The sequence below is a fragment of the Cebus imitator genome, unplaced genomic scaffold, assembly GCF_001604975.1.
Source record: "Cebus imitator isolate Cc_AM_T3 unplaced genomic scaffold, Cebus_imitator-1.0 Scaffold11, whole genome shotgun sequence".
In the NCBI taxonomy this organism is placed as follows: domain Eukaryota; kingdom Metazoa; phylum Chordata; class Mammalia; order Primates; family Cebidae; genus Cebus; species Cebus imitator.
The window spans coordinates 3,216,989-3,240,393 of NW_016107326.1; the positions used below are offsets into that span (position 1 = coordinate 3,216,989).

At 37.7% G+C, this 23,405-nt stretch overlaps 1 protein-coding gene across 11 annotated transcripts in view; it reads left to right on the top strand.

The window, feature by feature from the left end:
- Positions 1–23,405, top strand: part of TENM3 (teneurin transmembrane protein 3) — a 470,445-nt gene that overhangs the window by 115,055 nt on the left and 331,985 nt on the right. Inside the window, exon 1 of one of the 11 annotated variants that reach the window (XM_017549312.2) lies at positions 1,190–1,370. The exons of 8 other annotated variants lie outside the window; for them this stretch is intronic. Coding sequence is in view for 1 of the 3 variants with exons in the window: in XM_037746014.1 (XP_037601942.1) it covers positions 1,724–1,742 (19 nt within the window). In the remaining 2 variants the exon portion in view is untranslated. Of the gene's footprint in view, positions 1–1,189; positions 1,371–1,471; positions 1,743–23,405 lie in introns of those variants that run through there. 2 more of the 11 variants (XM_037746014.1, XM_017549310.2) reach the window with 2 other exon arrangements.

Sequence of the window (23,405 nt, forward strand, 5' to 3'; positions counted from 1 at the left end):
ATAAAGATAAATTGAGTGATATTGATATTGTGATGTAAAGTGCTTCTTGTTTTCTTTCTTGTTTCTTTATAAAAATACTTGAGAGGTTTGGAGGGATTGGAAGACAGCCCGGGTGAATCTAAAAATTCAGGAACATTCAGTCATTAAATGCTCAGTTTAATGGAGGAAGAGGTTGGAGGGATGGAATGTTCTAGAAGAAAGAGAAATTAGGAGGAGGAACATTGGACTGGAGGCAATGCAAAAATAATGATAATAGTGGATCTGGTGGAAAAAAAAAGACAATTTTTTAAACAAAAATTTAAATGCTGCAATATTTAAGTATTTTATTTAAAAGTAAAGCTAGTTAGAACACCACATTAGCCATTACGGATCCGGGCTGTCCAGCCCTGGCACATCATGCAGAGTGGCTTGGGCCACTCGCACACATGCCTTCAGCCCTGGAGGACCGTCTTCTCTTCCCGGGTCGCGACACCGACTCGTCAGCGTTAAGAGGGGCCCGCGACTGCTGCGGGGACGCGGGCGCAGAGCAGCCCTCGCCACGGGCCGGTCCTTCCAGGGGCCGAGAAAGTGGCGGAGAGGCGGCGGCCGAGGCCGAGGGGCGAGCGCTGGCCGAGCCGGTCCCTGCCGCGTTCACGAGCGACACCCACACCGTTGCTGCGGACGCCCCGCGGGCGCCAGGCTCGGGGCCCCGGTGTCGACCCCGCCTGCCCTCGAGGTACCGCCGGGCCCGCCTCGCAGGCAGCGCGTCGGCGAGCTGGAGGGCCGAGTTTCGCGGGGACGTGGGGCGTGTGGGTGAAGGCGACACCTCGGATGCGGGACGCGGGAATGGTGGCAGAGCAGGGGTCGGGATCCTTTCACGGGTTGGGAGACAGATGCGTTTGTGAGCACGGGAAAGTGGCGCCGCCGGAGAACAGCTCTGTGGCGGGATCGACAGCCGCCCGCGAAGCCCCGCCGGGGAGCACCGCCGCTGCCCGGGGCCGCTCGGAGCGTGCGTGTGTGGAGGGGAGGCTGCCGCCCCGCGGGGTCTTCGGAGCGTGCCGGGAGCCGGTTCTCAGTGCAGTTTCCCCGTCTTCACTGGGGCACGGCTGCTCACAGGCCCCGGCCCGCGTGTGTGGAGCGGCGGGAGCGGCGGGAGCGCGGGGCGCGGGGCGGGCAGGCGGCGGCGGCGGCCCGGCGCGAAGGGGTTAAGTGGCGCGCCGCCCCCTCGGCGGCCGGGTGTAAACAGAGGAGCCTCAGCCTATCATGTCTGGCCGCCGCGCGCAGCCCGAGCCCGGAGCCCGGCGCTGTAACACGATACGCTCCAGACCCAGGCAACTTGGCAGCGCCGGGCTCGGCTCCGCGAGGCCACAGCGAGGGCGCGCCGCGGCAAGGTGGGTGAGCGGCGGCGGAGGCGGCGGCGGCCTGGGGCGGGCTGGCGGAGCGCGGCTCCCGGTGAGGCTCCCCGCGCGGCAGGGTCGCTCGCTCGCCCCGGGGACCGCGGCGGTGGCGGCGGCGGCGGCTGCGCTCCGCTCCGGGGCCGGTGGCTCCGCTTTCTTCCCCGGTGGTGTCGGAACGGGAGGAGGCTCCGCGCGGGTTTGAATCGGTGCGGAGGCAACATTCGCATCTGAGATGAGGTGGCTTTTTAACCCCTGAGGGACCACATTTATGGATTTCGAAGAGATGGAAGCTGAACTTTCTCGATGACTCTTCGTCACCCGGAGTGGTGCAGGTAGCCGCGGGGAGAATGGAGTCTTTTGTTCCCGGTATTTTTAATTAGATGGATTTTTTTTTTTTTTTTATGAGTAGTGTACTGTCCTAATCCGTGAGGTAAAGCTGCCTTTTTGCCTGCATTCGGTGACTTTTGCGAATTCGTTGGGAGCCAGTCTTAGCAATAGTGATTTTGGATAATTTATGTCTGAAATGTGCAGAAATCGGTATTGAGCTTAAATTAATCAGTCCTTTGGTTCCATTAACTAAAATCCATCATACTAATTGCTTAATGGGGGAAAAGGTACAAAATCAGCTTGCTCATTAAAAGAGCAGTCTTTTGCCTGCGAAATACGTAGCGTGTGATTTTTGTCAGGTTTGATAGAGCACTGTCTCCGAGAAATTCAACTTTGCAGTTGTGCTTCCTTGCAGGCTACTCCTGTGCAAAAATAGTTGGACATGGCTTGGAAAAACTTGTATCTATTAAAGTAAAAAGCACTTGCCATTGATGTGTGTATTTCAGTAAAACAAAACAGAGATCTGTGGCAGCTCTGGGAATGAGAAAGTCACAATTTCTCCCTCCTGTACTGGCGTCTCTATCTCTCTGAATATCTTACGAATGATATATACAGCTATATGTGCCTGTGTCACAAAGTCATTCTGTCTTCTGAAAGCCTAATATAATCAAATTCAGTGCCTTAAGATGGTGTAGTTGAAGATTTGATCCCCTTCCACTAAAGTGGAAATACTTTCAGTAATTGAAAGCAGATTCACGTCTGGAGTTGTACAAGCCAAGGTTTTCATTTTTAAAATAAACCTTTTGTTCTCTGGTTTTAAATGTTTCTGAGAGCCATCCAGAGGCCCCTGTGTGCTAATTGTTAAAGTAGTCCTTAATAAAGGATTGAAAATACCCAGAAAAGCCATTTTAGAAATCAGCTAACTTAAGCCTCCCTCTCAGTAGAATATTTTAGTGTAGCATGTACTGCTCTGTACCCCACATTCTATTTTTTTTGTTGTTTGTTTGTTTCCAGCGGACTCCAAGGTATTAAAATGCAACTGCAATGTTCAAAACACCAAACTCCAAGCAGAGGCCATTTGCTGTAAGAGGTTAAAAAACTTGAGAAATGTTGGTGTTTTCTCATTTTATACTGTGATTTACACATTGTGATGATGAATTTGAGATGGCTATAAAGTATGTTTAATTTAAAGAGGTGGTGATTATACATTAACTGATCAACTGAAACTTAAAAAAAAATATGATTGCAGGTGGTTCACCTGGTTCCTTTCTCATCTTTAGAGCCTGAGTGTTAAAAGGCTTTTAAAAATTGGCTATAAAAGACTGAAATTAGGGTACATTCTAGACAAAGAGGGAGTCACTTGATCTCTTACTAGCTGTGAAGATAGAGAAGAATAGTGCTGTAGAAGAGCGGCACCTTCCTTCTTCAGGACGTGGTACCTAAAATGAATTGGTTAATTACGAGGAAAAAGTTAAAAGAGTTGTACTTTTAACAATGACAGTTGACATCGGGAAAAGATAGAAAGGCGTATTCCAAATGTTTTTAATAACTACTTTCTTAACCTGTTGTATTGGTCATTAATAAGACGTGAATGGACGTATTTACAGAGTATGAAATGGCAGTTTGATTTCTTAGAAACTACTTGGTAGCCCTGCATTTTACCTTGTTTTCTTGCCTTTTTAGTAGTTTATCATTGCAGCATATTATAATAGATACGAAGTGAATAACTTGGCCACAATTCAAATGATATTCTTGTTATTATTTCTCATTTAAAAGCCCTCTTTTATAAAAAAGATACATATTTAAAGTATGGAGCAGATTTTAACCACCAGTTAAAATCATACTACATTTTGGCTGTTGTGTCACATTTCTTAGACAGCAGTGGCCTAGTGTGGGGCATAATAGAATTTAATTCTTCTCTAAGATTTAGAAAAAGAAAAGCGACTTAGCATGGACTCTTCTGATGTCTGCACACTGATTTTCAGAGTAATATCTTTGTCTAAACATTTAAACTAAAGGTTTTTGTGACTTCTATGTACTGTTAGTTTTTATGTTCGTACATATTTTTACTTGGTGGAAGGGGTGCACAGGATCTTCTGTCATCTGGAATAATACATTCAATTTTTCACGGGACTCCTTTCTTTCATAATGCAGGCAAGTGGCAAAGGAGGCACTGTCTAAATACAGTGATCGTGATAATTAATGCTGTAAAATAGATTAAAATGCTGTATTTCAGGTATTCATTTCCTTAAAAGGGCCACCAGAACAGCGTTGCTAAGCACCCGTCATTACTGCAAGTAACAGAAAATGACCCAAATTAAAGAACCTGTTCTGAGCTGTATTCTTGCATTTTCTAAAGTTCATTTCAAAAGATTTAACAAGACTCATTCAATTAGTGGAGAAAAAAGATCTGTTTTCAGCTCTGATCAGCAATTAAGAGTCTGGGCTTTGGAACATCAGTTCTTTATGTTTATAATTTATTTTGTTTGGTAGGCTTTACTTTAAACAATTGTGAATAAAGATTTTTAACAAGCCACCTGTCTAGCAATCCAGATGTAAATGCTGAATGCAGGACAATATATTTGTTTTAAATTTTTATTAAAATGAGTTATTTTATAGTAACTTTTCCTCATTTAAAGAAAGTTTAAATTTTACACTAATATATTAATGCTTTATTATGGATTTCTTACTCTGTGAAAATCTGTATGTATACATGCACATACAGATATGTAGATTACATTTTTTAAAGGATGGCTGTAATTATTCTGTCTTACCATAGATGTGAGTGCTTTAGAAATAGGATATTCTTTTATCCTAACACTTGAGAAATAGGATATTCTTCCTTAAGGATATTTGAATGTTGTAGAAGTGGTAACATCAAGGAGATAGAGTGGTTTAGTGAAGAAAGTAAATAAATAAATTATTGGGAGCAAAAGTTTTCTTCTCAGATTTTTTTTTTGGGTGGGGGGTGGGGGGGGATTGTGCAGTAAACTGTACTATTCTGGGTCAGACCAGAACTTTTAAGTAGCTGTGGTCAAATGGTTAGATCTTCCAGTGGCCTGGTTCTTAGCTAATGCAACTGCAGCCACAAATAAGAGCTGCAGAATTCCTGTGCAGAAAGAAAGGAATGAAAAGATAAAGGCCACTAGAGGAAGAGAGAGGAGCAGGAGGGTTCCCAAAGGTTCAGATAAGGATCATTAGTGAAGTTTTTGCTACATCAGTTTGATCTAGACAAATCTAAAGCATGTAAATACTGATTTTAAGTTACAAATGATAAGTGCTATTTTGGCTATAATCATGTGAAATGATTCCATATCCTTAAACATCGACTATTTTTAAGCTCGAATAACATTTATTTCTTTATTCTAAAAGAGATATTTGATGTTAGAAATTTATTACGCTTAAATTTATCAGTGTGGTATTACAGATACCTCTAGTAATAGATAATGTGAAATAAAATTTGTATAACTTGTTGGAGTTTTGTCTAAGATGAAAAGTTATTCTAGTACTCATTTTTGCATAAGGCCTTTTAACCTGAATTGAGTTCTTTTGTTGAGTATTTGGAATACGTTGTCTTCTGATATGTCCAAGTTTGATTTTCCCTATAAAGAATAACAGTGTGTGTAGTATAGAGATTATTTTTCTTATGTATACATATGTATAAATGTATGTATATATAGCAGGTTTGAAAGGATGGTATTTTCATATTTAAGAAACCAGTTGTTTGAGGATTGTTGTTTATGCATTGATTTTAGTTACAAACCCGGCTGTTCAGTTAAACTCCTATGTATTTAAGTTTTGAAATATCTACTCTTAATTTTTACTATTTAACAACTACCTTTTGGTTTCCCAGAAACAGCTTATGCCATAGATGTTATGTTACCGTGATGGTAAATTCATTTTACAAGGGAAGAATAATAATTGAAAAGCACACACAAATATTTGTGGGCATATCACATTTAAATAATAAATTTGGGAAACCGAATACTATAGCATTTAAAAGGAAAACAGAGTCTCTCTCTTTAGTGTTATGATTCCCCTCACTTAATATTAAATAGTGTTTGACATAAAAGTCTTGTTTTGTACATTAAGGATGCAGAATATATTATAAAGTGTAACAAAATGACTAACATGGAACTAACAGAAAAAACACTTTAGTGTTTTGTAGTTGTATATACTAACTTAAAACTTGTAAAAAATTAAAATGAGGTGAGAAAAGTTTCAATGAATTGTTTTCATCCTAGTTTGTGCCCAGCACCTTTTTTATTTTAGCCTTAAACTGTTTCCGGCAGGGAGAGAGAGGACCTGCTGTCTAGAGAGCTGTAAAATGTAATCTGGAACCCTTTTTATGCCTTTTCTTTTAAATAAAACAAAATTACCTCATATAACAAATTTAACATTGTTAACCTTTTATAATTATTTAACCATTATTTCATTTTACCTCCTGCTTCAAAGTTGTACATTAGCGGAGTAGACACCTGGCTGTGCTCTTAAAAGTTTATTTGGCTTTCAATTCCTGTGATAGTAGGGGGCAGTACATCTCCTTAATTATCTTTGTTCAGGGAAATGCTGAAAGGCCAGGGTAGTTAAACAAGGCCATTTGGATTTGTGAGGTCGAAGTCAGATGCAAGGAAAGTGGTTAAATGCATTATCATCTTATTGAGCCCATCATCAGTAAAGTGACCTTGATGGAGGTGGAAAAAGCCATTTGGCTATTTTATGACAGCCACCCTGCTTGTTTTATCACTTACACATTTTTACTTATGGCTTTATCATATTCTTTCTTTTTGTTTTCAAATACTATTTCCTCTGATTGTAGATCATCAAAATGAAGGTGAAAATTAAAATTAGTTTCTTTTTAATGTTAGAGTTTTTTTCCATACATGTATATCATACATTGATTTATCTGGAAATACCCCTTCATTAAAAATTAAGGTGATCAGGTTGACTGACCATTCTGTATTTGCTTTTAAGGGTCTTTTAATGATGATGATTAGTCTTTTTGCAAAGAAGCTACAATTCTGCTACTTTTCAAATTGTTTTTAAGCTATTAGGAGGAGAGACTTGCCAATGTCGATTTTAGCAGCGGGAATAATGTTTTGTTTTAACAAGTGCCTAAGTATGTTTACTTGAATGTTATTCAAGTTTTAGTAGTTCCATTGCTGCTGTTCTGGAGTCATCACTTCCTTTATGAAGTTAAAACAAAACCATAAGATTTATGGTTTATATTTCTTAACTTTATGGCCAAGATTTTTCCTTGTGATGTATTTTATATCAACTCCAATAAAATGGAATTCTTGCTTAAATGTTTGAACAAGTGTTGTTCAATAAGAGGAAGAGTTTTATTAAATACAGTACAAGATCTAACCTTTTTGGAAACTCCAGTTACAGCAATTAAGTACTGCATACAAGATTTTTGTTTTCCTAGGCAAAGCTGTCAAACATTAGTGATTGAAGTTTAGCTTATGCTTCACTTTATGCTGAATTCTTTTTTATTATAATTAGTGGGAGCTAAGTATAAATCATTTTATCATATGAAAGAAAAACCTGGCCCATTATCAAAATACTTAAAATATTATTTCAGACTTTATTGGAGATATCTCCTTATCATCATGCTATGAATTATGTAACACTAAAATCTCAGGAACTCAAAATCACCAAAAATAGTTCATTCAGGAGAGAGTCACCTTTTCTTGATGAGAAAGGACTTATTTAAAAATCATTTATTTAAAAAACAAATTGGATCAAAAGGTGTTTAAAATGAAGTATAATTTCTCTCATTCCCCGACTCTGTTCCAAGCATCAGGGCCCAAATTCAGGCTCTCTTCATCTCTCCTTAGACTATTTTATTAGCTTTCTATTCGGGTTGCCCTGCCTTCTGCCTGTCTTTTCTGTAATCCAGCCTCCACACTGTCATCACAGTTGTCATTCTGAATTGTTTTTATCAGACCCTTGGTGATCCTACCTCACCCTCCGTTGCTCTTCCGCTCCCACCTTTGCACCAGTATTTCCACTTGTCTGTGCTACCTGAGCCCCTTCTTTCCATCTCACAGAGCTTCCTAGAGCCTGCTTGCCTGGCATTTCTTTCTTTTTTCTTTCGCTTTTCTTTTTTTCTCTTTTTAAGATGGAGTCCCACTCTGCTGCACAGGCTGGAGCACGGTGGGGCAGCCTAGGCTCACTGCAACTTCCGCCTCACAGATTCAAGTGCTTCTTCTGCCTCAGCTTCCCAAGTAGCTGGGATTATAGGCGTGTACTACCAAGTCGGGCTAAGTTTTGTATTTTCAGTAGAGACGGGGTTTCACCATGTTGTTTACATTTTTCTCTCCCCCACTAGGGGAACAAGTTCTTTCAGAAAACCACCTTGTCTCATTCATCCCTACATACCAGCACTAAGCATGATGCTAAGAAATAGTTATTCCATAAATCTCAAATGCTTATTGGATGAGTATACTAAACATAATTTAATTTCATGGTGATAGAAGGTCATTATAAACATCAGTTATTTTATAGTTCTGTGTTAAAATACAGTGTTTACTCAGGAGCTGTTGAGGCTGAGTATCCCCAGTCAAAGTGGTCCTATCAAGCTGTCAGTTTTCACTTCTTATTGCACTGTTGTCAAACAACAGATTATTTTGTTGTTGTTGTAATTTATGCATAAAATAAGAACAGAAAGGACTTGTCTCAGAGCTAATTTTATTAACTTCATTAGTTTTGGCTTCTCTGAAGACCTTTTGGCTAAATGCCTCCATTTCTTTGCATTTTCTGTTGGATGAGATTTTGGGGTAGCTAAGTTCCAGTAAGTGTTAGGTCTTTAGGTGAAGCAAAATGTTAATTTCTACAATGGAAAAAAGTTCATTTCCACAATTAAAAGAAGTTCATTGAAGCTTAACAGTAAATTTGAGTAAGAATATAATGTAAACTTAACATGTGCAGTTAACTTGAAATGTATACACATTGATAATTTTTTTTTCTTTTTTTGAGATGGAGTCTCTCACTGTCACCCAGGCTGTAGTGCAGTGATGTGATCTTGGCTCACTGCGGTTTCTGCCTCCTGGGTTCAAGCAATTCTCCTGCCTCAGCCTCCCGAGTAGCTGGGACTACAGGCGTGCATCACCGCTCCCAGCTAATTTTTGTATTTTTTAGTAGAGATGGGGTTTCACCATGTTGGCCAAGCTGGTCTTGAACTCCTGACCTCGTGATCCGCCTGCCTTGGCCTCCCAAAGTGTTGGGATTATAGGCGTGAGCCACTGTGCCCAGCCAATTCTAGTATTTTTTGAAACTGATAAACATCATTTCTAATGCAACTATCTTTGGATGACTAAAGTAGGGAAGAGATAATCTTTAAGATGATAATTTAGAACAACAATCAGTATACCTTCCATGTTTGTGTTACCAGAAGATTAATAGGTGAGGAATGCTGGAAGGAGAGATGAGGAATGCTAGAAGGAGAGATGAGGAATGCTAGAAGGAGAGATGAGGAATGCCAGAAGAAGAGGAAAAGAAACTCCATATTTCTGTTCTCTTGATCTGTCTTCATTCACCTTAAGAACAGAAACACCTGGGCCAGGTGTGGTGGCTCATGCTTATCATCCCAGCACTTTGGGAGGTCGAGGCAGGTGGATCACCTCAAGTCAGGAGTTCAAGACTAGCCTGGCGAACATGGAAAAACCCCATCTCTACTAAAAATATAAAAACATTATCTGGGTGTGGTGGTGGTCGCCTGTAATCCCAGTTACTAGGGAGGCTGAGGCAGGAGAAGCGCATGAACCTGACAGGTGAGCTGAGATTGCGTCACTGCACTCCACAACCTGGGTGACAGAGCAAGACTCCATTTCAAAAAAAAAAAAAAAGAGAGAGAAAAGAACAAATACCCCACAATACTCTAAAAACCAAGTTTACTTTCTCCTGAGAAAATGAATAGAATTACAGAGTTTTAGAACTGAAGATACATTTCAAAATTTTGTAATCCAAACTCTACATTTTATAAGAAGACAAGCCAAGGCTGACATTTATTATTTACTGAAAGACAGCATCTGTGTTAAACCCTTTATATGTTATTTCATCTCATCTTCAGAACAACTCATGAAGTTAAATACCTTTCTGATATCTATTTTAAAGTCAGGGAAAATGAGTTATAGAACAGTTAAATTGGTTGCTAGTGAGAGGTTTGGATGCAGACATGCAAATATCTAAATTATAATATCCATCCGTCCTTCCTTCCTTCTTCCTTCTTTCTTCTTTCTTCTTTCTTTTCTTTTCTTTCTTTTTTCTTTTGAGACTAGGCCTTGCCCTGTTACCTAGACTGGAGTGCAGTGGCATGAACATGGCTTATCACAGCTTCCAACTCCAGGCTCAAGTGATCCTCCCACCTCAGCCTCCCCAATGGCTGGGACCACAGGCGTGTGCCACCATGCTCAGCTAATTAAAAAAAATCTTTTTTGTAGAAGAAGGGTCCCATTATATTGCCTAGGCTAGTCTTGAGCTCCTTGGCTCCCACAGTCCTCCTGCCTTGGCCTTCTAAGTGTTGGATTACAGGCATGAGCCACCACACCCGGCCTTTGTCTTTCTTCGTTACTGAATTCTGCATCCCGTGTAGTTATCAAATTAGGTTTGGTTCTGATTTTAGTCCTAAATTTTGCTTTACATGTAAGTTCTATTTCCTATTGTAGAATAGAAATATGCCAGTCTATAACTTCTCATAAACATTGCAACCACTGGATGTTACAAAGATTTTCATATTTGCTCAAGTGCTTATTGAGGCAATATATGTTTTGTATTGTTCTCCCGTTTTTATTTTTAATTCAGACTTTTTATGAAGTGTGATTCTGTGGTATAGCTAATGTCTACTCCCTGATTAATATATAGCAATGATTAGCATCATTGATTTGAAAATGAGTGGATGATGCCTTTATTGACATTTCTATTCCCCATTTAATGGCTTGTTTATTTAATTGATGGCTAATGTTTTTACTATTAAAAGCTATTAACACATCAGAATGGTTTTTATTGAACCTGGCAAAATGATAAATTATGTTTGTGTTACTCCTTTGTGCCTAAGGCTGATTTATTGGTGGTCTTTTTATAGTTTTGACCAGCTAAAACCTTCTGCTTAGGAAGTCAAGTAAATTAGGAAATTTATCTGGTGGTGTGACCTTGGAAAAGTCACTGGACTTTTCTGGATTGCTACCTGTGAAAGGAGGGAAGTGAACCAGATCAATGATTTTGAACAGCGTAGCTTCTTGTAGAAGTTCTGTAGAGTTTCTTCAATTCTTTGATTCACAGTTCTTAAAAAAACAAACAAACAAAAAAACTAAAGTAATTAAACATAATGTGAACAAATAAAATAGATACTAGTTGTTTACATTTGCTACTGGGTTCGCTTATTTTTACATACATGGTCCTGCTTTCATTTTGTAGATATTTGTACTTTTTGTGGTATTTTTGTAAATGCAGCTTGCCTAAGGAGTAAGAAGTAACAGCATCCTCTGCAGAGAATTCCTAGGAAAAAAGGAGTATGCTTACTCACCAGCTTCCAGGGAAATGGTTGTACTGTGGACTGCATATGCTTGCTACTTTTGGTATTTGGTCGTAAAAGAGATTCTAAAAATGAAAGGGGTTGTCCTTATTATGAATAGATTCTTACTTTTCCCATCTTCCATTATAGTACCATTAACCAAAAGTTTTTTTGAATCTACTTTTTTGAAATTATTTCCAGGTCGCAGATAAAAATACTTCTTGTTATTATAGGCATTCCTCATTTTGATGAAATACTAATTTAACTAGTTTGATTGCTTGCCTTCCTTCACAGGCTTGACTAACCAGCATTTGGCTATTTCGAAAAATTAGATCTATTCCCGAGAGAGTATTTACCACAGTTAATTATATTCAGAAAATATAATGATAAAAGCCTATGAGGTCTTTTCAAAAGAGAAATTTCTTAGTATTATATTGAGAAATGACTTTGTCATCTGAAAAAAGCAACAACTCCTGTGTTGACTGACCACTTTGAAAGCAATAATGTTCATCTCAGTGAATTCTGGAATTTATAAAAGTTGAGTGACAATACATTATAACCCCTTTCATGTGTCATGATTAAGGTCTTAACCAGAATGGTGTCTTTAATGGGTAGAACAGTTAAATTTGAGAATTTAGAATCTAAGGCTTTATACATTAGTTATTTTTAATGTGCAATTGTTTGTTTTAAACAAGACTCGTAGCTTTTTTTAAACTATTAAGGTCTGTGAATGTATGATAATATGTTTGATTTCTTTAAAGTATATTTAAATTTCATGCATATTACATTTCATACAAAAGCAAAGCTCAGTCTTCACTTCTATGCTTCTAGTTAGGAATAGGAGATTCAAGGTATAAAGTCTTTCAAAAATGGAAAACAGATTATTTGCTTTCATACTCAAGTATCAGTATAAACACCCAATTTATTCAAATGCTTATTTATCTATTAATATTATTCATTAATACTGATTAATATTTTAGTTTTTCAGAAGCTAGGCATCAGAATTTTAAACTTAAAGTATTTGTCTCATCTCAGTTGAGGCAGAATGAATAGAATTAAATATCCAAGATTTTAAAAGTATATTTATTAGAAAAGAAAGTTGATGATAAGTATCTTTTCAGTTAAAAATAATCTTCGTGTGTATTTTTTTGTAAAATTCACCTCCAGCCCCCATTTCCAGGAATATCTCAATTAGGGATAACAGGATATCTACTCCTAAATGCCTACGGTGTATTTTAAAATCTAATGAGGTACCTTGTTGGAAGGAGACCACTTAAAGATTTTATTAGTCTCTTCAGTGTGAAAATGAAAACGCTCTGAAACAAGACAACTAGTTCTAAATTCTGATAAAACAGTAGGTCATCATCATGACCCTAGGACAGAGCACCTAAAAATTGAATAAAAGGTACATTTGAAACAATATATTGAATTATTTCTTATGGCTTAACATAGAATATAATTCTATGTATATTAGACTTATCTGTTTAAGATAATTTATTTTTTATGATTTAGCCATAACCTCCTGAGATGACGGTGCCTCAGAGCCTGATTCACATTACCAAAATATATGTCAGTCACAAAAATAAATCTGCTTTTTTCATGGGGGAAAATATTTGGGATGACAAGCTGAAGTACACAGTAAAACACTAGAGTTCCGTGAGTGAGAAAATATATGCCAGCTATACACTAGTGGTTGCCTATGAAAGGCTGGAAAGAAAGACAATGAAGGAGAGAAATGGGAGGGGTTATAGTGGTGTTTAGCTGTCTCTAACATTTTATTTTTTTTTAATAAAACAGGTATCTAAGGTAAACAACAGCCTATGACGTTCTTTCATATGCTATTTAACACACAGCCCCTACTTCTCGTAAATGTAAGAGCTCAAACCCATTTATATATTTCTGTGATGTTATTAACTAGTATTATGCTTTATTTCTTTTTAAAAGGGTATTTAACCCAGTAATCACTGAATTTCAGTTGTATTTAGTCATGATTACTGTAAATGTGTTTTTCTATAAAATAAGAATTAAATATGTAATATTTAACTGCAGTCTATTTTAGGAATTTACTAATTTCTTAAGGAAAATTAATTCATAAATTTATTGAAAACCTATGTGCTACCTAGTAAGCTCTTTATCATCCTATTCATAATCATATAATTTTGAGTCCATTTAGACTAATTCCTTTCCACTTAGGTATATATTCAATCCGTAATCAAGAACTACTGACTCTACAAACCAAATGTTTTCAGATCTGTTTATTATAATGTAATCCCAATCATAATTTATAATATCTTCATTCACTTTCCTGCCTTAAACTTTTCTCTTTAATCCAAAAAGACAAATCTTGCTTGGGCATCACCTAGATCTTATTTCTCCCTTGCTCAGAAAGTCAGTGTTATGTCAAGAAGATATTTGAGTCTGTTGAAGTACAGGTTGGATTATGGACAGGTGATGGGAGAAGCTTTTCAGGTAGAGAGGCATTTGAGCAAGTTTTAAAAGATTAGATATGAAAAGTATATTTGAGGAAATATCGAATGACCTACTTTGAACATGAAGTTCACCAAAGAGAATTTTGGAAGATAAAGCTAGAAAAGTGGGGTTGGAACCAGAACATGGAGGACCATGAATCTCAGATAAAACTGTTTAAATTTGCCTTTGGGGATCCCTGGGAATTTAGCATAGAACACAGTCACACAGTACAGTGTGTTTGGGGAGAGATTTCTCTGGTAGATGCTGTTAGATGAATTATAAAAGCAAGATAGTATTAATAGAAGTAGAGAAACCAGTTTGGACTTTTCCTGCTATTACTTTCAATTCATGACTTCCTCTTCAATTTATTAAGTACAGTTTATCAAAGTAAACTTCACAAAGGCAGGGAACTCCTGTTTACTCTGGTACCTTCAGAGCCTAGAACGGTGCCTGGCAGTGTTGATGCTGAGTACTTGTTGAACTGAATGAATGAGACCCAAAAAGATCAGGCCACTTAAATTTACAAAGCAAAATAGGGACAGATTCAGAACTAAAAATTGCAGCTGACTTCCCAATTTGCAGTTCTTTTGACGTGCTAGGCTGTCATACCATTAGCGTGGCTTTTTCTTTGTCCACCCTTATCCTAAATTCTTCTCAATTCTTGTAGCAAGTGATTGCAAACTGCCTCCTGTCTTACATGCTCATTACATCCTCCTCTGAGCTTTTTTTTTTTTTTTTTTTGAGACAGAGTCTCACTCTGTCATCCAGGCTGGAGTACAGTGAAGCACTCACAGCTTACTGTAACCTTTAACTCTTAGGCTCTAGTGATCCTCCTGCCTCAGCCTCTGGTCGGGCATGCGCACTTACCACACGTGGCTAATTTTTAAATTTTTCGCAGAGACGGAGTCTCAGTGTGTTGCCCGGGCTGATCAAGAGTGAAGACCTGAGGTCAGGAGTGAAGACCAGCCTGACCAACATGGTGAAACCCTATTTCTACTAACAATACAAAAATTGTTAGATGTTTCTAGTAAAAATACAAAAATTTTAGTTTTTACTAAAAATACAAAAACTCCTGAGCTCAAGCGATCCTTCCACCTCAACCTCCCAAAGTGGTGGGATTACAGGCATGAGCCACTGCTCCTGGCCTGAGCTCTTAATAGGTTGCTTTTTCTACAGACTTAATGGGTTGAATTGTTTATGCCTGCTTTTTTCAGATGGTAAATTCAATGTCAGGGACTGTGTCATCTTCTTCTTTTATTTTTCAGCAGCTCTCCTCTATGAATAGCTGCACTCAGGACACCTTTGAGTGCAGAAGCTTGTTGACTGACTGCCCAGCCTCCAAGTCTATCTTTTAGTTCAAGTTCTATGGCGTTACAAATGTATAGTTAAAACTGTTTTTGTCAGATTGCTAAATGACCACTTAAAATTTACTTCATATGACAGGGTGTGGTGGCTCGCACCTGTAATCCCAACACTTTGGGAGGCCAAGGTGGGTGGATCACCTGAGGGTCAGGAGTTTGAGACCAGGCTGGCTAACATGGTAAAACCCTGTCTCTACTAAAAATACAAAAATTAGCCAGATGTGGTCTGTGATCCCAGCAACTCAGGAGGCTGAAACAGGAGAATCACTTGAACCCGGGAGGCAGAGGTTGCAGTGAGCCAAGACCACACCACAGCACTCCTGCCTGAGCAACAGAGTGAGACTCTGTCTCAAGAAAAAAAAAAATTTACTTGATATTTTTGTAATACTGATCATCCTGTATATGTAGGGGATTAGTTCCAGGACTCCCCTCCCCATACACCAAAATCCATGCATACTGAAGGCCCGCAGTCATCCTGCGGAACCCACATATAGTCAGCCCTCCCTATGTGAAGGTTATTCTGCATTCCATAACTTTGATCCGCATTTGGTTGAAAACAGTCCTCGTGTACACGCTTCCAGCTGGTTCAAGCCTGTGTTTTTCAAGGCTCAACTGTAGTTGAAACAAATAGAAAAATGAACATTTTAATGTTTTTTTCAGCTCTCTACTCAAAGTAATAATCATTTTGCAATTTTAAAGAAAAAGAAAAAAAAATTCAGTGTTACTCTGTTTGATTCTGTGAGATCGCCTTGAAGTAAGACACCACATAAAGAGAACTATTGTATGAAACAATCAAAAATTGTGAGATGGCCACTGTCATTTATTGTCTGGATTTTACCTAGTAAGATCATTAGTTAGGTGTTGCTTTGTTTTAGTCAAAAAGCGCAGTTGGTGGAGTACTTTAGACCGGGTAGTATCACTTACGTGTGTATTTTATCATTTCTTTCCCTGAAAAAAATATATTATTCATTAAATGTAACAGAGGCTCTAATGAAGATTAATACAATACTAAGGAATAAATGTTCTTAAATAGACCAAGAAATTGCCACTCTTTTATAAACATATATAATTGTTAATGAATCATTAACCTTCTTTAACTTTAGAGATGTTTTCGCCACAGTTGAAAGGAGAAAAGCTAAAAATACTGTATTCATGATGTAGTTTCTCTAAAATATGAACTATTCAGCTATGAGTCAAAGAAGTCTTGATATTATAACTTATCAGATTTAACATTTTAAAAATTATACAATACTTTTTTTTTGATATTATAACTTACCAGATTTAACATTTTAAAAATTATTCATTCTGTTGCCCAGGCTGGAGTTCAGTGGTGCGATCTCGGCTCACTGCAATCTCCGCCTCCCAGGTTCAAGTGATTCTTCTGCTTCAGCCTCCGGAGTAGCTGGGATTACAGACACGTGCCATCATGCCCAGCTAATTTTTGTATTTTTATTAGAAACAGGTTTTGCCATCTTGGCCAGGCTGGTCTTCACTCCTGACCTCAGGTGATCCGTCCACCTCGGCCTCCCAAAGTGCTGGGATTACAGGTGTGAGCCATTGCACCTGGCCTGTACAATACTTTTAATCTTGAAAAGAATTAAAAATACTATAGTATGAACTAGGGTAATAGCCAATATGACAGTAATGTGTAGTACTACAAGGTATCAATTTAGTTAAAGGTTATAAAATTACAGAATAAGAATTTTTAGGCTTCTCATGCTACAGAAAGACATGTTATCAAATAAATATGTTTATGTTTTCTATGACATGGATTCTGTGAGAGAACTGTAGTTCTGTATTGTACTTGTTTTTACATATAACCTGTTACCTTATAAACAGTGGTGTTTTGTATGTAGTAAACACAATCAATTATTTTTATTGCTTATTCAATTAGAAGATTTTTTAAAATGTCCCTCTCACCCCCTAATGATCAGTATTCCCTTTCTGTGTTCATTCTTTTGATGTTTACTCCCTGAATTAACCAGGTTTTAGTCTTTAAAGGTCCATTGGCATATTATAGAAACAACTTCTGTGATAATGTCATTGAGGTATTTTTTGGAAAGTGGGGCAAGGGAAGGGTATATTGATTAATAACTCTTAGGAGAGTTGCCTAAAATATTTTTTCAACCCATTGAAGTTAGTTTCTAGTCATGTCTTTTTTTTTTAAATATATATTTTATTGCGTTTTAGGTTTTGGGGCACATGTGAAGAACATGCAAGATTGTTGCATAGGTACATACATGGCAATGTGGTTTGCTGCCTTCCTCCCCACCACCTATATCTGGCATTTCTCCCCATGTTATCCCTCCACAACTCCCTACCGCCTGCTGTCCCTCCTCTAGTTCCCACCCCCTACAGACCCCAGTGTGTGATGCTCCCCTCCCTGTGTCCCTATGTTCTCATTGTTCAACACCCACCTATGAGTGAGAACATACGGTGTTTGATTTTCTGTTCTTGTGTCAGTTTGCTGAGAATGATGGTTTCTAGGTTCATCCATGTCCCTACAAAGGACATGAACTCATTGTTTTTTATGGCTGTATAGTATTCCAGGGTGTATATGTGCCACATTTTCCCTGTCCAGCCTATCATCAATGGACATTTGGGTTGGTTCCAAGTCTTTGTATTGTAAACAGTGCTGCAATGAATATTCGTGTGCATGTGTCCGTTATAATAGAACACTTTATAATCCTTTGGATATATACCCAGTAATGGGATTGCTGGGTCAAATGGAATTTCTATTTCCAGCTCCTTGAAGAATCGCCACTGTCTTCCACAATGGTTGAACTAATTTTACACCCACCAACAGTGTAAAAGTGTTCCTATTTCTCCACATCCTCTCCAGCATCTGTTGTCTCCAGATTTTTTAATGGTCGCCATTCTAACTGGCATGAGATGGTATCTCAGTGTAGTTTTGATTTGCATTTCTTTAATGACCAGTGATGATGAGCATTTTTTCATATGTTTGTTGGCCTCATCTATGTCTTCTTTCATAAAGTGTCTGTTCATATCCTTCGCCTACTTTTGAATGGGCTTGTTTTTTTCTTGTAAATCTGTTTTAATTCTTCATAGATTCTGGATATTAGCCCTTTGTCAGAGGGGTAGATTGCAAAAATTATTTCCCATTCTTTTGGTTGCCGATTCACTCTAATGATTGTTTCTTTTGCTGTGCAGAAGCTCTGGAGTTTAATTAGGTCCTATTTGTCTATTTTGACTTTCGTTGCCAATGCTTTTGGTGTTTTAGTCATGAAGTTCTTGCCTCTGCCTATGTCTGGAATGGTTTCTAGTAATGTCTTTCTTAAGGAAAGAGTTTGAGTGCAGTAGAATAAATGTTTGTAGTGGTTTTATATAAATTACTAAGATAAAGCATTAAAATGTTTTTTGGGGTGTCATGGTCAGAATGCTTGTGTCCTCCTAAAATTCATATGTTGAAACCTAATCCTTATTGGCAAGGTATGAGGAGGTTGGAACCTTGGGAGATAATGAGGTCCTGAGGACTTCAGGAATGCGACTGGTACCAATATGAAAAAGGAAAGTTCCCTTGCCCCTGCTGCCACATGGAGACTCAGGGAGCACATAGCTGTGTCTGAATGAGGAAACACACCTTAGTAGACATCGAATCTCCTGGCACCTTGAAAGTGGATTTCCAGCCTGTAGAACTATGAGATAGAAATTTCTGTTGTTTGTAACTCATCCAGTTTATGGCATTTTTTTTTTAGCAACCCTAAAACATGGGGCAAATAAATACATGTTTTTGCCAAAGTCTTAGGGAATTAGAAATCACTCCCCTCCGATATTTATAACAAGAGTATACTGCTAGAGTCTTCAATTCAATTTAATAAGTATTTATGGAGTACTTACTATGTGTCTGACATCAGTGCTTTGTTATTAATAATATAAGATACAGACAATTCACTACTAAGTATATACAGTTTAGTAAGAAAGTAAATAAAGCAATGGTTTTATAATACTGTAATGTACATAATTTAATTAATATTGACCAATTACATATAAAATAAAATGTTTTTAAGGTTTTCTTAGTTTAAAATTTTTATTGAGAATGTTTTCTTCTATTTTTTTTTATATTAGAGGCCAAAGATATACCCAAGTTTCATTTCCATATTAAGCTTGACTAAACGTAGATAAACCTGAACTATTATTGAAGGCTGAAACCAAAGTATGTTATGGTTTATTAGGCTGTTAGGCTGATGGATTACATTTGAGTATAAATCACTAAAGAAAACATGAAAATAAAAAACACTGTATGGGTGCTAGAAGTAATTCTTCATTCACTGGGTTTTTATGCATTTGAGGGTATAATCGTTCCCAAGAGCTGCTATAATGAATTGCACAGTTTGGGTGGCTTAAAAGAACAGAATTGTAGTCTCTCAGAGTTTTAGAGGTTAGACATCCAAAATCAAGGTGTCCGCACAGCCATCCTTCCTTTGAGGACTCTAATAAAGAATCCTCCCCTACTTCTTTCAACTTCTGGTTGTCCAGACATTCTTTGGCTTGTACTTACATCATTTTACCTCCATTTTCATGTGGATTTCTGTCTTCTGTGTCTCTGTGAGGCTCAGGTGATCCTCCCACCTCAGCCTCTTGGGTAGCTGGGACTACAGGTGGGTGCCACCATGCCTGGCTAATTTTTTTTGTATTTTTTGTGGACAGGATCTCCCTATACTGCTGAGCCTGGTCTCAAACTTCTGGGCTCAAGCGATCCTCCTGCCTTAGCCTCTCAAAGTTTCGAGATTTCAGGCGTGAGTCAGTTTCTCGCCTCTGTGTGTCCTTTTATCTTATAAGAATCCCATCTTTGGATTTAGAGCTGCCCTAATTCAGAATGACGTCATTTTAATTATATGCCAAAGACCGTATTTCCAAATAAGGTCACATTCTGAGCTTCTTGGTGAACATGAATTTTGGGGGCACACTTTCCAACTTACTACAGAGGAAAAGGGTACAAGAATGTCAAAAATGCTTCTGTTTGCTGTCTTGAATTTTTTTTCCTTTCCCATTCCTTAGTGGGTTTAGATTAGCTAGAATTGAGCATTCATGCCTTCACACTCCTATTCTTTAAAGATATTTTATCTGCCAAAACTGACTTATGTTTCTTTTCTCCCAAGAGTCTCACATTATGGGAAGTGCTAGTAAGACAGCCATAGAATTTTGAATGTTTGCTATTCAATCATAGGGGAAATTAAAATTTAGTTTTTGTGCTTTAATTTCAGAATTTTAAAAACTAGAGACAATAATTATGGAGACTACTGTACTATAGGTATTGCACTCAAAATGTAGTTATAAACCTACTGGTGGTAAATTAAGTATCTTAGAGTATTCTAGTTATTAGTTATGATACACTTTATGTGAGTATGGTCTGTTGCCCCTGTTTCCCTTTAAGATTTAAACTTATATTTTTAAATGTAAAAGAGAAATGATATAGGTGAACTTTATGATTATCAAAAAAGCTTATTTATAATTTATTTTGAAAATTACCTTTGGCTTTCAGTTTTAGGTAGCAAAACTGATACCTATACGTAAATACAAAATTGATATCACAAATATTTTTAAAGCTATTTTTAAAATAGTTTTTAAAAAATAGGTATATTTTAATAAACACATGACATATTTATCTGTAAGAATGAACAGATGTCTAGGCCAGGAATTTCAAGAGGGTTGTCATCATCTTTCAAGGCAATAAATGACATACTGGAGTCTAAAGTGTTATGTTCCCAAGGAGTGATGGATGAGATCGTTTTCCGAGAGCAGCTATTGGTTAGTTAGATAGAGGAAAGCCCTTTGAGAGAAGTAGACTAAGGAGGCCACAGAGAAGAGAAGAGCCTCAGGCACATACTGTGTGCCTGTAATTCCACTTTGGGTCACTCCTGCCAGTAGGAGAGTCTATATGTGAACTGTAATGACATGGAATATAGTTTAAACCCATCTTTATGAACATGCACCCTATAGAGATCCAGTCTGGTAATTAGAGTGTTAAAATGGTTTATGTCTTTTTAGGGGAGCAGGATAGAGGTGGAGAATTGGAATGGGTTCTGAATCAGGGACTTCACCAATCAGATATTTTGTAATGTTTATAGATGAGTGTCATCTACTGAGATTTCTCATTCAGGCATAAAAGAATGTCCTCTTTTCCTCAGGTTGCACAGGAAGAGGAGAAAGAAGGGGTGATGATCTTCCTATGAAACTTAAATTCTTCATAATATGAATGGTCATTACATTTATGAAAAACTTTTGCCAGTTTAAAAATGTTTTAAGCCAGGCACAGTGACTCATGCCTGTAATCCCAGCACTTGGGGAGTCTGAGACAGGAGGATAACTTGAGCCCAGGAGTTTGAGACCAACCTGGGTAATGTTGGGAGACTGTGTCTCTACAAAAAAATACAAGCAATTAACAAGGCATTACATACTTAGTTTCTCACACTTCTTTCAAAAACAAAAGTTACTTTGTTAACTTGTTTTCATACAAAATTAGGATGTTCAGTATATTTGACAGTGGTCAGATTTCTGCTGTAGGTGGGGCTGTGTGGTTTAAGCACAAGGTAAGGTATATATGCTGTACTGGATGCCAGCAGATGTGAGTCCTCATCTGTGCCCAGCTGCCAACTACTTGATTTGGGCTGGATGACAAAACTCTAACAGATGTCTCAAAGACCCTCAAAAGCAATAGTTTGAATTTTTTTTAGTTCTGAAGTTCTTCCATTATTCTTTTATTTGAACTGACATGTAATATCTGCATTTTCAAGTGTCTGTTAGTATTGACCAGAATTGTATTATTTGTCTACTACTACAGGGAAATTTTCTTGATGATGAAAGTAAAACATTCCATTGTTCTGATCTGCTTTTTTAATACTGGTGATTTGTTTAGCAGAATAGTAGTTTGGCATCATACTACTTTTAGGAGATCTTCCTTCAATACTGTGTTAGGCTCTGTACCTGTAAGTTCTTTCATTATTTTTCAGGAGCCTTTAAGTAAATTGAAAATAAAAAAATCCTCTGTGCGTGTGTGTGTGTGTGTGTGTGTGTGTGTGTGTGTGTGTCTGTGTTGATTAGGCTATTAACATCGTATCTTCTTTGTTTCCAATACTAATAATCACTAATTTATCTATATTTTGAACTATTGGCCAGTTACTCTCAGTTAAAGAAAAAATTAATCTCAATATGGATGTCTAAAATAAATGACTTAAAACAAAGATCAGCAATTCAATGACCATGAGATTATTTTAGGATCTTTTTTACTTAGCCAGAAGGGTCATCAACTGATCTTTAAAAGTTATGTTTGCTTTTGCATCTCCAATGGAAACATTATTTGTGATTAGTTTATTTTTATTCTTAAGTATGATAAACATCTGAATGTCTGCCTGAATGAATTTGAAAAACTAAAAGAAAGAAGCTGAGATTTCACATCTCTGTTTTTAGTGTTAATCTCTGCTGTCATATGCCCCAATTTCATAATTTTATGGTAATAAAATTAAAGCATTAATTGCTACATTTTTAGTTCACCAAATTCATATTTGGTATATTAAAGTTCAAAAGAGTTGTATAACTCTAGATAGAGAAGGACTTAACCAAGATCATGAAGAAATGAAGACCCAAAGAAGTCAAGAGATTTAGGTTGGGCAGGGTGGCTGACGCTTGTAATCCCAAGGCTTTGGAAGGCTGAGGCCGATGGATCAGTTGAGGCCAGGAGTTCAAGATCAGCTTGGCCAACGTGGCAAAACCCTGTTGTCTCTACTAAAAATACAAAAAATTAGCCCGGGGTATTGGCACTTTCCTGTAGTCTCAGCTACTCAGGAGGCTGAGGTAGGAGAACCCCTTGAACCCTGGAGGCAGAGGTTGCAGTAAGTCGAGATCATGCCACTGCGCTCCAGCCTAGTTGACAGAGCATGATTCCATTTAAAACATACAAAAAAAAGTCAAGAAATTTGACTACAGATATAGGTTGATATTGGTAAAAAGAGAACTAGAAGGCAGCTTTCTGGATTCTTACCTAGTATTCTCTCCATTATACCAATAATTGGTTAAAATAATGGCATCTGCTTTAGAGAAATTAAAGTAGCTTTCTAGTCTGTGTGATAACCATGTAAAATTCTGTTTTATAACATAAATGTAAAGAATGATTTTAATAATATTTTTTGTTCTGTTGTCTCAGATATCCCGGGACATATGGAGGAGTTCCTATGAATTTTAATTTTTTTTTCCCATTTATTTATTTTATTGCATTTTAGGTTTTGGGGTACATGTGAAGAACATGCAAAATTGTTGCATAGGTACACACGTGGCAGTGTGATTTCCTGCCTTCCTCCCCATCACCTACATCTGGCATTTCTCCCCTTGCTATCTCTCCCC